This window comes from Schistosoma mansoni, chromosome 5 (genome assembly GCF_000237925.1).
Source record: "Schistosoma mansoni strain Puerto Rico chromosome 5, complete genome".
Classification (NCBI taxonomy): domain Eukaryota; kingdom Metazoa; phylum Platyhelminthes; class Trematoda; order Strigeidida; family Schistosomatidae; genus Schistosoma; species Schistosoma mansoni.
Window position 1 is genome coordinate 4,933,154 of NC_031499.1, and position 14,552 is coordinate 4,947,705.

General features: G+C 33.8%; 1 protein-coding gene across 2 annotated transcripts in view; it reads left to right on the forward strand.

Annotated features, from left to right (window-relative positions):
• Smp_156960.1 overlaps nt 1-14,552 on the forward strand; it is a gene marked incomplete at both ends in the record, with an annotated part of 88,301 nt that overhangs the window by 36,035 nt on the left and 37,714 nt on the right. For both annotated transcript variants that reach the window (XM_018797702.1, XM_018797703.1), the window contains 6 exons: nt 5,250-5,327; nt 8,154-8,274; nt 10,937-11,016; nt 11,089-11,239; nt 12,793-12,922; nt 14,370-14,410. In XM_018797702.1, the coding sequence (XP_018652718.1) occupies nt 5,250-5,327; nt 8,154-8,274; nt 10,937-11,016; nt 11,089-11,239; nt 12,793-12,922; nt 14,370-14,410 (601 nt within the window). The remainder of the gene's footprint in view (nt 1-5,249; nt 5,328-8,153; nt 8,275-10,936; nt 11,017-11,088; nt 11,240-12,792; nt 12,923-14,369; nt 14,411-14,552) is intronic.

Here is a 14,552-nt window from a genome sequence, read left to right on the forward strand (position 1 = left end):
TTCATATAAATGTAGGTACTGCTACACATCAACTGGAATAATAGAGCGAAGGCGTAAATTGTGAGTACAAGAGTTACGCTAAGATTATTTTTTATACGAAAAAAAACGACGGTATTCGCAAATTTATACATGACCATGGGCTTCCGGAAATTTCTGGGACCATACTACATATGGTATTAGTAGTACAGATAAATATCCTATCAGAAACTTAACACGTGATTCTTCATTTTCTGGATGTTTATGAGGAGCTTCTATTCAACGCTAATTGGATGGAACATTTCCTAACATTTTTGGGTCTTAAATGTTTTGACAAGAGATTACTCTGGGATTCCTCCAACAGATATCCTCCATCATTTATTAAATTCACTAATTACTGAGGGTAAAGATCTCAATTCTTTAATTAGTATCAAAGAATAATATGATTGATAATATTAATGATCAAAGATAAGAAACCATAAGAAGTTTTTTCGATTGATTAACAGTCGTCATTATGGTATATCCACAGTCTTGAGAAAAAATAAAGTTTCTTCATAAATTCAAACTTATGTCAAACACAGTAATATATTTTGAAACTTCAATTCTGAATGATTAGCTCAATGATTAACATCCTGTAGGATTATGATGTTATGATATTAATTGATTTATGAAAGGTTACTTTGTCCTAGTAGAAGATTGACTCATCAGTATTGAATATCCCTTGATACCGCAATTGAGGGTCAGACGTGAAATTTTTTGTTATATCCCATCGAGATTTATGAATGGTAACTTTTGAGGGCTATTTATTGACCAATGTGACATGTATATTTCCTATTGTATAATTGTTAAGTAACTAACCTAATCATATTCGTATCCCTCTTATTATAATCTTTATTTTGACCCATACTGTACGATACACCATTCTTGAGTTATTATTAGTCCATTAATTACTGTTCCCCATATTCACAGCCACATTTAGTTAAATCTTATACAAATATTATTTTCTAATTTATGGTACGATGTGGTCAGTTTGTTTGGTATATACACCCCAGTATGTTTGTGAATAGTGATTCATATTGTAGTGAACAAAACACGACTGGGGACAATCGATTGTATTTAAGCAAACATTACAGACTATCTCAGTAAATTCTAATAACTATACAATAGACAGTTAATTTGTAAATTAACAATCAATAGTCTCAATCTTCACTGTTTCTTCTCTAATCCCATTGTTCGTGCATTTTCCTACGATTTGCGCTTCGTTTCAGTTCTTTCCTCAACGGTCTTCTGCCAAAATACATTCTATGTCTGACCAACACCATATACTATTTATATGGATATAAGTAAGACCACACCACAATATTGCAGAGACTGTTATTGGTGTTCTGGACTTAACTGACTGGGCTAGGCAAATAGCATGATTCATAAGTACTCAAGACTACTCATACAGTTTTTCGTGTATCATTGCTCTGATCGATAATCCACTCCTCTCCAATTGTTGGAGATCATTACGTTCATATATATTAACAGGGCACTCAGGCAATGGATATAACATCTTTAATATTGAAAGTGAATTCATTTGATAAATTTTAATTTATTCTTATATATATATAGAATTCATTTATTTAAAACAATTGAATAAATTTATCCTTTTTAAATATGATTTTCATTTTTAATGAAACAACAACAATAAGCGAACAACAAAAGAACGAATCATTATTCATTCAAACACTTTGATTAAAGAGAAAAAGAAATTACCATGTTGACACTTAAATTTAATGATTTTTTTTAAAAATGTATTCCCCTTGATCTTTTGGAATAGATCTATGCCAAGTACCATAGATATAGATAGATTTGCATATTTGTGTGTTTGTGTGTGTGTGTGTGTTTAACCACATTAATATATTCTTATATAGATACAAATTGATATTCATATATGCATATAGATATTCATAGTCAAATTTGAAACAATTTTTGGATAAAAAATGAATTAATTTTTTTTTCAATATTTCAAAGAATAAGTATCAACATATTTATAACATATCGGTTCATTCACTTGGTATTGTTTGTTTGGATCTACATATTGATGTTTAGGATTGCAGTTGATAAGTCACTTGTTGGCATTTATTCATACTGTATGGAATGTCTCGATATAGCTTTAAGTCACAAGCTAGTAGTGAAATCAAGGATACGTGTTTCATCTTATTTGAGACTCGTCAGCTTGATATATCTGCATATCAGAGTTGATGATCACTCTGGGACTCAAACCCAATACCTTTCGCTTCAAACGCCATCACATTATCCACTCAGCTACTGAGTCCTGATAGCCACTTGCTTTTGCAATGGGGTGAAGTTTTAATTCAATTGGTATTGTTTACTTGAATATATCCATTGTTGCCTGAAATTGATAAGTCACTTGTTGACATATATACATCCTGTGCGGATTGTCTCGATATTACCTTACGTCGTAAGCCTTTTAAGCAAAGATGACGCATGAAATCAGAAACTACTTATTTGTAAATTACAGAATTTATAGAAAAAATCCATGGATTTTAATGTTTAAATATAATAGAAATGTAATTTTAATGGTTAAGATCATAAGTCATTGAGGCTAGACCATCATGGAAAACCTGGAAGCATTGGACGGCCTTTTCGTCCTATTGTGGGACTTCTCAGCAATGATCATATATAAATATATTGAAGAAACTAATTGACTTTCATTGTTATTAATTAAGTTAGGTTCTTTCAACTTCTTTGTTATTTAACCGAAATCGAAGAAAAAAAACTTTTTACAGTATCTTAACAGAAAATTATCAGTTCGATTACACATGAAATGGTTAGTTTGAAATAAAAGAAAACTAGATTGATAACTGAGTTCAATGATTTTATAATATAAAATAGTATATACTTATTCGTATGTTACTGGGTTTCAGTTCAGGTGTAAATATCAATATTTGTGATCCAACTAATGCTACCTGATGAGTTCAAAATAGGGCAAATTTTTTCTTTTTAGATTTCAATGTTAGATACCGTCTGTTATTATCCTAAGATATACAGATAACTGTTATGTCTTATGGCACATTAAATATCACGTGACAAAATCTCTAATCAGAATATCTTCTTCTATGATTTTATCCTTGTCCTAAACTGATGTGTGGGCGAGAATGACAGTGATTGGTTGTCTTGATGAGTCAGACATTAGATAGGATGACAGGTGTTATGTGTTATATGTATATTTCCCTATCCTTATTATGTATTGACTGTATCTTGTTGATGGACACTTATTGATTGACTGTTCCTTGTGTCGGATTTTGGTGTGAAATATATTGACATTATAGTCAGGTTAATCTTGTGTTCTTGATCTGAGTTCTGTTGAAGTCCTGTAGAATAGACACTGGGTGGGAATCTAGTGTAGATATTCATTTAAGGTAAACTAATGTCCCACATACGTGTAAAAAGTAAAAGGACTGTTATAACAAGAAACCCCTCCAGTTATAACTAGTATCCTCTACGTTTATAACAATTGGCGACGGCATCTTTACGTTTATAACATAAACCAATGACATGTCAATCAGCACTAGAAGCCTTGATTTAACTCTGAATTCTTATTAACCCTCTGTATAGTAGCTTCTCACCTAACCCAGTCCGTACAGTCCAAAACAAAAATATCAGCCACCGCTATATGAATCGTATATTTCAGACATATGTGGTTTACATATAAGCAGACCAGACCTTCTCATACCATAAAATGAAAGCTAATAATTATACAAGATTAAGCCAGAAATGGTTATGATTATAGGAGACCGTAACTAATAGATTGGAAAAAATTAAGAATTATTATTATTGTTATTCTTATTATTATTAGTAGTAGCTTTATTCAATATTATATTTTTGGTACAATATAGAATTCTCAGAACAAAGTATTTCAACAAGTTTCCGCTTCTTATCTCTTGATCGATCCTGGTGATAAATATTCAGTGATCACCAATAAGATGTTAGCAGTTCAAGAATCAACATCCGAATAATGTACACTCTTTTCGATACATATTGCCAGCAACCATAATGTCTTTGATTGTGCTCCTTCCTAACTTGTACAGTGAAATGTCGTGAACGTTTCCCAAACACATCTGAATAGTTTATGAGACTAATAGACATAATGATGTCGTAAGATAAACGAAGAAAACAGATAACCCAAGTATTCAAGTAGGCCACTTTGTGGAGAATGGTAGACAACAGGTTGAATGAAAGCTTATAATGAAAGGAACATATATATATATATAATCTAGTTGTTTAATAATTTTCTAATAAGAATATATGTAATAATAGTCCATAGATGATTCCTGACAGTTACCATTCATATACTCTTCGTTTGGATGCAACAGCAATATTGATACCATGAAAACTTTAAGTTACAAAATCTCGCGAGTGGGGGATCGTGGATGCGCACTGCTGAGGAGTCCCATAATAGGACGAAACGGCCGTCCAGTGCTTCCAGGTTTTCCATGGTTGTCTACCTTCAATTGACTCATGATTTCAACTATGAAAATACTGAATTCTCCACAAAACCCCTTCTGAAAACATGGAATTCTCATTTTTATCAGTACACTAATTGTATTTCCGTTTTTACTTTTCAAAATACCATTGGAAACCCTCAGGAAACAAACTCATCAGTTAACTTATTGTTTTATATACTAACATTTTCATATTATCCCATGCCTAGAATAGTGTCTACAGATGATCTTCTTAAATCCAGCTAACTACTATCTATCTGAATAATTGATCACCATTTAGATAGGAAAATAATTTGTACACTACTGCTAGTTCTATCTCTGCAGGAAGTAGACAGTCATCTTTACCATTGTAACGTTCTTGAAATTTCTATCTCCTTAGATTGTATTAATCACTTGATTTTGCTTACTTGGTGTTCAACAAGCCATGTACTAGCAACCATAAAATATTCCCATTGATGTTTAAAACTGAAATTTATCAGTCTCTTATGGCATAGATACATCCTCCGCGGATTGTCTTGACATCGCCTTAAGTCAAAAATATTGTAAGCTAAGATGGATGGTGGCTAGTGGTGGTATCCAGGATGCACGTTTCATCCTATCTGAAACTTGTCAACTAAATATACATATATTCCAGAGATGATGTTCATTCCGGAACTAACTATGAGGTTTAAATTTCGATAATAGTTCTTACTAACTGAAAACTGACTGATCTATTTATATTCATATGTATATCATCGAAACCTTATATGTTTATTATTTTAGATCAAATCCAGTTGCTGTGCTTGCATATTTTCTAAGTGATAAACATCCATATGGTCTTGAAAATTATCTTAAAAATAAGTAAGTAGTCCATATTTTCATTCGAATAGTAACTAACTTACTCACATGTTTTGTACATTACAAGTTGAATTTATGAAAACCATCCATCCTTATTTAGAATGACGAAAGTATTTTTCCTGATATGAATGGGATATTAAACTGCTTAAGCCAATAATTAATAATTTATTTGCGTATACAATCACTTGCACTATGCTAGACACCTAGATAGCAAATACTTTACCATGTTTCAACACATTTCATATCGGGAACACATAATTCACATGACTAGTACGTGTATTAATCAATCTAGTTTCACCTATGCAAAATGAATATTAGATCATTGAAATCACAAATCGATCAAAGTTAAACTATCACTGAAAATGTGGGAGCACTGGATGGCTGTTTTGTCCTGATATGGGACTACTTAGAAGTGCACATCCATTATTCCGCTCATCAAAATCGAACTCGTGGGCAATCGCCTGGTCCCTAGACTACTGAATCGGCATCTATTAGTGTTAATGCCTAACCTCAATCAACCTACCGCATTGAGCGAGCATATTCTATTGTCTTCAGTGGTTGAATGTCTCCCAAATAACGTGACTATCTAATATAGACATAGTTCTATTATTGTAGTGTACGAATACTCAGCTGGGGAATACTAATTTATTGGTTACAACAAAATTAGTGTCTTGGTAAATTATGTAAACCATATATTAAATACTTCACTTGCACATCTTCCATCAGTTGTCATTTACATGCTTCATGACTCTTCCAATTCCATTTTTATCCTAATCCTTTTCTATTTCTTTTTCGGTTCAATTTTCTTTTGACAGGTATTCCACTTGTGATTAGTGTTACTTGCTACTTTCATCTGTCAACATAAGTAATATACACCACACTGACCCCCCTTTTAAACGCTCGCCCCTGTGGCTGCTCGAAGCACCGTACCATTTTCTTTTTTACCACAGTCTAATCTATTAATGGTCTCCAAATACTAAGTCACTTTTAAGTCGAAAATAGAAAATGTGACGGGCAAAATTAACTATTTTCATGTGTTATTGATGAAATGGTGCCAGTAATTTTTAAAAGCATGTAAACATATAAATGGGATGAACGATTCTTTTTGAATTTCATTGAAATCATGAACCAAACAATGATAAACCATCATTGAAAACCTGGAGACACTGTACAGCCGTTTCGTCTAAGGATAGAACTCCTCAGCACTGCGAATTTGCGATCCCACGCGAGACCTCTTAACCCCTAGACCACTGAGCCGGGTCATTAGTGACTGGCTGAGAGAGGGAGTTCTCGGAGTTCCGATAAGAAGCCACGACCAGTAGAGTTAATCCGTGTCGGGTGTGAGGCATTTGCCCCCCTAAGACAATGAAAGATGGAAGCGTGACATTGTGGATTGGTGGAAGTTACATATTAACCCCATAGGGTGCCAGCTTAGTGGTCTAAGGGTTAGGCGCTCATGTTAGCAAGGCAGGAGTCCTTGTGTTCGAGCCCCCCATGGAAGGTCCTGAATGTGGACTGATTAAGAGTTCAATACCTGAACGGAACGACTATCCAGTGCTTCCAGTTTTATAGTGGTGGTCTACCATTGATCGGTTCATGATTTCAATGAAATTCAGTAATTTCCACAACCTCAAACTGAAGATTCTCTTTGATTCGATGAGCCACAGAAGTATCATATTAATATCTACATTAAAAATTCAAGGAATTGATGTTTTTATCAGTTGTATTATGAATAATTGAATTACTTTACACTGCTAATATAGTACATAAAATCATAAGAAATATATATTCCACAGATTGATATTAAACATTTTATTCATCACAATGTGTTTAATTATGCCGAAGAATTCTTAACAGAAAGCATCCAACTTTGCCACAAATCCCGCTCTCTTATACTCATTTAACTTTAAATACTTAAACGAATGTAAATAAAAAGGCTTTTTAACAGTGATTATTATCTGCCATTCCTATTTATCCCCTAGGCGTCTCTCTAACATTCCAGTGCCTGAATTTCATTAAAATCTCTTTTCATTTCACGAAAAGAAAAATCGAAGGAACAGTGACAGTGTTGCTAACACAAAAACTTACTCACTTACTCCAGTTACTCCTCGTGGAGGAGCATAGGCTGCTCACCAGCATTCTGCACCCAACTCTGTCATGAACAATCTTTTCTAGATATTCCCAGTTTGCTATTCATCATTTTCATGGCTGTCTACCGATTCTCAACGCTGGATACATAATATAAATAAAATGAAAGTTATGTTTCAGAAATGTAACTTTAGCTGTAAACTACACTCCAATAAAACAGTATTCCCATCCTGAATAAAAAGAAAAATAATCATAAGGTGTTGGTTTCGACATGTCAAGTGAACACATTGAAAATATTGAGGATTGATTTTAATCATAGACGTGTTACAATATTTACACAATATGACAGTAGATAGCTTTATAGTTGAAATCATTGATCAATTGAAGCTAGACCACCATGGAAAACCTGAAAACACTGGATGGCCGTCTCGTCCTATTGTGGGACTCCTCCGTAGTGCGCACCCACAATCCCGCCTCACGAAATTCAAACCCAGGACCTATCAGTCCCGCGCGCAAGCGCTTAACCACTAGACCACTGAATCGGCATCCAACGGTGTTAATGTCTAACTTCAACCAATCCATGAAATTGAGCAACCGTCCACCATATAGATAGCTTTAACTATCTCATCAGACCACTAAATAGTTTTGAAATTCTCTATTTCTACCATTTAAACTTTACTATTATAACATTATTTTCATTATTTTGTTTCTTTACAACTCCATTCATTCAATCATTTATAGTCATTTAGCTACAGAAGTAAAATGTGAATTTTCTGCAATGTCCGATTTTGATAATTCAACAATTTGTGCTTTAATTACAATTTGCATTGATTTGAATGGAACACGTCCTGATCTATTCAAAGTAAGTAAAATAGTTCTTAAAAATCTAATAATTGAGTGACGATTCACTACACAAACATCTGGAACCTTCATGATTTGTGGCAAATGAATAACTATTAACCCACTGAATTCGGGTCTAGTGGTACTTATTTCCAACTTCAAGGAATATATGACAGGTATCTATTGCTGACTACTCTTTCGTTTAAATGGTCCTGGAGCGGGTTTTAAGTGCTTAGTTTTGAAGAGCATAACTAGGGCAAAACAGCTGTTTAGTACTTTTCAATTCAACTAAGTAGGTGAAAAATGCTTCATATCAATTAAAATCATCTTCATAACTCATAGAACAATGCGAATGATGTAGAAATCAGATTATAAATTCTTAATATAATCAGTATATATACAAAAGTTAGATGTATGTTATTACTTCATTTATTAGTAATATAGTGTAGACAGCGAAGTAGTTATGGCCAAGAACACATTACGAAATAATGGCTAAGCAGATAATTTCGTCTGAAAATTCCTAGTAGAAGGCATTAAAAAAAAGAGAAATTGTGACTCAGTCAGTAGAAAAACCTATATCTGAAACTGAAAGGGGACATAGCGGGTGATATTTTAACACGTTAAATTAAAAGATCTGTTGAAAGAACGTTTCACTTTGCCAAACTATAAATAATTTTCCCAACTAAACCAGTACATACACAAGAAATCAAAGATAGGTTACCGATATTGGACTCCTCCATATGTGTATACCGATTTAACCGCTCCTGTGGAGCTAGTTACATAGGCCGTACTAAGGGGGCTTTATCCTTGCATGTTCGTGAACATGTACCAGCATGGTTAGGAAAACGAGTTATTAAACCGATCAACAGCACTATTCTTTCTCACTTGGTAGATAGTTAACATCATAACAAAACAGAGGAAGCTTTATCTGTTTTATATCAAGTTCCAAAAAATATACCTCAAGAAGCAAGATTACGGTTACTCTACATAGCCGAAGCCATCTGAACCAACTCCAGAAAACCAAACATATGTATTCAGAAAAGGTATATCCAGCCTCCATGTTTTACTTGGCCTACGACTAGATCACCGGATACCTAAAATGAATATTATAAACCTCTTACCCTCTTCCTGTTTTTCTATTACATCTATCTTAATCTTCACATCCATCATTCCCAATCCACATGAATTCCTTTTTGTTATAATCACCTTGAGAACACCCCTTTTATCATAAATTATATTCACACAACTAGATTGTTATTAATATTATTACTATTGCTTCCAAATACCCTGGTACAGCCTCTCACATGACCACGCGTATACAGCCACTACCACAGACGTCTTACTCACCACCTTCAGGCGTCAGGCGTTTTGTTTACGAAATTGATAGAACGAAAAGCGAATGTCCGGAGCTTTAACGAGGTTAGAGGATACGGAGGATATATCCAGGGGAGTTGGAAAGCCACAATTCCAAACCAATGATGTACATGGGTTCTAGGGTCCTGATGGAACGAATGGTGTATGAACCAATTATTGGTCACCAGCTACCATCGGACAGCATTTCCTGACGTTGCTCCAATGCCTTGTTGATAAGATGTTCAAATTGAAGTCTACGAGTGTGGCTTTCCAAGAAAACCACCTGCTTTGGTTTGGGTACCTGAGCAGTATCCCAGCCCTTACACGAGTCCAGTGACTTATGTGGCACATTTCTATTCGGTGCCTCCTTGTACCAATGTTTAAATGTTTAAATAAATAAATAAATCACTATAACTTTTATCATTATTATTTCAGTTGAGAAGATGAGATTCTCCTAAAATGTATTTTCTTTACACGATTTATTTCATTTTCATTTTTGTTTTATTACTACTATATTAATTATGACTGGACACTTTACTCCAAGCTTTATTAAATGACCTTTCGAATTTGCAAATAACAAAATTTTGAAGTGTTTATGTTGTCACATATGCAAACATTCAACATTGTCAAATCTATTAATGTACGTCCGATTTTGTCCTCTGGCTCGAGACCGGTAGGTCCTGGGTTCGAATCTCACGAGTGCGGGATCATGGATGCGCATTGCTGAGGAGTCAATAATTCTCCACAAAACCCCCTCTGATCTTAGTAAAATATCACAATAATTATGAACTTACAACTAAGGGATTTGTTGACGAAGTTATTGAAGACAATTGTTCGCTCAAATATTCTTCATTTTTCCTTAAGTAAAACTTTGTCGGCTAATGGGTAACCATTGTCAGTAAAGATATTAGTCAGTCAGTCACAACGTAGAACTTCGTACGTACGTACATTAGTTCGAGTTACCATACCACATTAGCACAGAGATGCAGTTGTCGATTCAAGTCCAATAGTGGTAGAAGTAGTAAGAGTATAAGCAATAATGTGAATAATCTCTAGCGGTGGAATCCAAGATGCGCGTTTCATCCTATTTAGGACTCATTAGCTGGATGTACCATGCATCTCCGAGTTACTATTCACTCTGAAACTCAAACCTAGTATCGTTCACTTCAAACGTCATCTCATTATCCACTTAACTAAATGAGTCCTGATAGTCAGTGGTAAGATACAAGTAAGCAACACCAAGTGAACTTTACTTTCAACAGTTCAATATTATTCCCCTTCTATGTATTAATGTTTTTCTTTTTCTTTTCAATACTACTCATTTTGTTTAGATTACAAACATTGTTTATGAATATTTACGATTTCTATCAACTAAAGCAAATGAAGCATGTATCAATAAAAATCCTGAAGAGTACAATAATAATACTACTACTACTAATAATACTACTATTAATATGAAATCAACATTTGATTCATGTTTAAGAGATTATCAATTAACTCAAAAAGAAACATTTCAATGTCGTACAATATTTGGACCACAAGAAACTGTTATATGGATTGCTACAATGTTACATCATACATTACCAAAAGATGTACATTCAGCATATTTAATTATAAAAACACTTGATTTTCAGGTGAGATTTTTTCATTTTAAAAAGGCCTAAAATTAGTTTTAAAATAGCTCAGCGGTAACGTGAAGCTGTGTGATACGGGAACGAATCCGTCAGGAAGTATTAGTTCCCTTAAGGTTACAGGTACACCTTGCTGATGAGTGCCAAGTAGCACGAAACGTAGGTCCAGGGTTTCTTGTTGACTACCTCCAACCACCATCTTATCTCAATATAGTGCACTCAATGTTGAGTCACCTAGACTGGTGACCACACTACAACTTGATCGACAGGATTCAATCTGCACTAAGAAGGATCTGATATACATGTCATTGATGACCACCCAGTGATCAATCAATTGTAAATAACACTACCCCTTCAACGGTTAATACCCATAACCCTACCGGAGAAGGAATTCAGTAAATGGAGTATTGTTTTAGCAAGTACGCTATCTATAAACTTATACGTTGAAGTATAATACTATATATCCATAAACTCTTTCAACTTGCAACACTGTACAGTAATTTTTCAGTATCATCGGTGATATCTATATTTTTTGATTATCAGGTTAGACTTCACCTGTTAAGGTATCTTTTTTAGACTTTAAGGATGCGTTTCAATGTAATATGTTCAGAGGAAAATGATTAACATGTGTACTGATGCTCTGCAAACAGTATTTGGTTTGAAGAAAACTTTAATCGAATTCCTTTGAAATGGTGAAAAATGACCAAACAATAAAAACAAAACTCATTATATGACTTAACAACAAACTCGAAACAACGAACTTATGCGATTAGAGAATAAAATCACCTATCGAATAATTCACACCAAGTATTAACAATGATCATAGTTGAGGTAGAAAGGTTTTATGTTAGTCAATGACAGTTTAAAAGAATCAACTTCAAATGAAATTAGTTCTTATCAGTAACAAACAACAAAATCTAGTAATCAATATTATATCTTCACAATTGGATTCACGTGTGAATCTACGTTAGGCCACTATTGTAAACTTGAAAGTACTGAACGACCATTTCGTTCTGGTATGGGACTTCTTAGCAGTGCGCACTTAAGACTCCGTACGCGAGGATCAAAGCCAGGAGCTTCAGTTTTGCGCACGAACTCCTGAACTCTAGGCCACTTAACCAGCCAGCAACCGACTGCGTTAATATCTAATTTCAGTAGATCCATCATGTTGCTCAACTCTTCATTCATTGTCTGACATAGATAAGTGTCTTACACTTGACACAGAGTTCTAGTGAGAAGCCGTGATTTATTTTATGTCGAGCCATGATGTGGTCTAGAGATTAGGCGTTCGTACACGAAACCAAAGGCCCTGGCTTTGATTCCCGCCTGTGCAGTCGTAAGTGCTCACTGCTAAAGAGTCCCATAATAGAACGAAATGGCTACCCATTGCTTCCGTTTTTTCAATAGTGGTTTAACTTATATCAACTCGTGAATTAAACTATGGAAATACTACAATCTCCACAAATTCCCATACTAATAAGTCTATATGTACTTAGCTCAACTTTTCTAAACTCATCGTTAATGAATATTTCATATTGTCATTTGATTTCATTTAGATGTACTCGGAACTTTTGGATACTTTATCAAAACAACAAGCTTGTTTAATCCATAGTTTAAAGTTAAATCCTACGATACATAAAAATATTCATATTGAAAAATGGTACAATCTACAATATACACAAGAAGGTAAAAAAATCGATTTATTTTACATGGAATAATTTGATGATATATATATTGATGTCCTATGATATTTAAAGACTGCGATTCATCAATGTTTGTTTGGCAAGTTTGCTGACATCTTGACTCAGTAGTCTAGTGGACAGCATGTTAGCACTTCATGTGACAAGTAATGACACCAACTCTGCAATATAGGCATATCTAACTAATGAGTTTCTGAACATGGATCCTAGATTACTGGGCTAGCAACAATCTGTCCAATCTATATCGAGACAATCCAAGCAGGATTCATTTATGTCAACTGAAACTGATCAAAATTTAGTGTTGAATATCATGAAATGGATAACTCAAACATTTACCTATGATGATACATACGTCATATTCGTTGAATGAATTTGTAGGTATTTTGACTTAGTTGCTCGAAAAGATTGCATTATAAATGGATTCGACAATAAATAACAAATGAGGTGACGTACTAATCAAGGGGTAAGGAAGTTAATAAACCGCTTCATCTTAGATCTCACTGCTAGCTATACAGTCCATCTATTCTTAATTTCATTCAGTTTATTCGTTGGTTAAGACATTAAAGCGAAAATCTTTTATATTGTTTTGTTTTTTTTTAAAATTTAATTTTTCAGATGTGTCCACTAAACAAATAGGCTGTTTAAATAATTTACAAGGAACAGTTCCATTCTCACTTCCATTAAAAGTCAATGGGAATGGTATGTTCAAATTATTTATGTAATTTTGTTAAGGATACAATAAAAAAGATCTCTGATATAATTAGTGAATATTTAATTGAAAGCATCAGTCAATTGAAGCTAGACCACCAAGGAAAACCTGGAAGCATTGGACGGCCTTTTCGTCCTATTGTAGGACTCAACTTCGTGGATTGTTTGATGTTAGACATTAACACTGGTCTTCCATTTACCACAAATAATCTATTCAGCTTTGCTCAGTATGTCAAAGGTAGTGACTTGAATACAAATTAAATTATTTGATGTTTCTATTATAACTGCTGTAGTGAACGAGAATACAAGTGCGAGACAATCAAATGTACTTAGTAAAATCTGAGAACTATACAGTGAATACTTCATTTACAAAATGTCAGTCAATTGTTTCAGACTTGATTGTTCCCTCGTTTCTACGCCAATCATTCTCTATTCTCATCCTTTTCTCTTCGATTTTCTTAATCCTCAGCTGACAGGTATCTCACTTTCGATTAATGATACATACTACTTATATCTATCGGCAACAGTAGCACACACTATTAATAACAAGAATCCTGATAATCGCATACATCTATGACCTAATATACTGAACCATGTTATATAAATCACATTTATATATAAGTGTAATCTGTGAAAAGTGATAGTTAGTCAATAATAGAAGATGAATTGTTTAATTTAATAGTTATCCAAGGTTGATGCTACTGATTAAATTTATTTTGTTTTAGTGCATGAATACTTGACTTCATCATCAGAAAATGATACACAAGTAAGTTGTTTTCAATGTAATGGGTTTGTGAAGATTTTTAAAATTCATACCTTTCATATCATGAACTGACCTTATATAGACAGTCATTACAAACGAGGAGGGATTGTAGAACTGTTTTGTTCTAACATGGGACTCCTTAGTA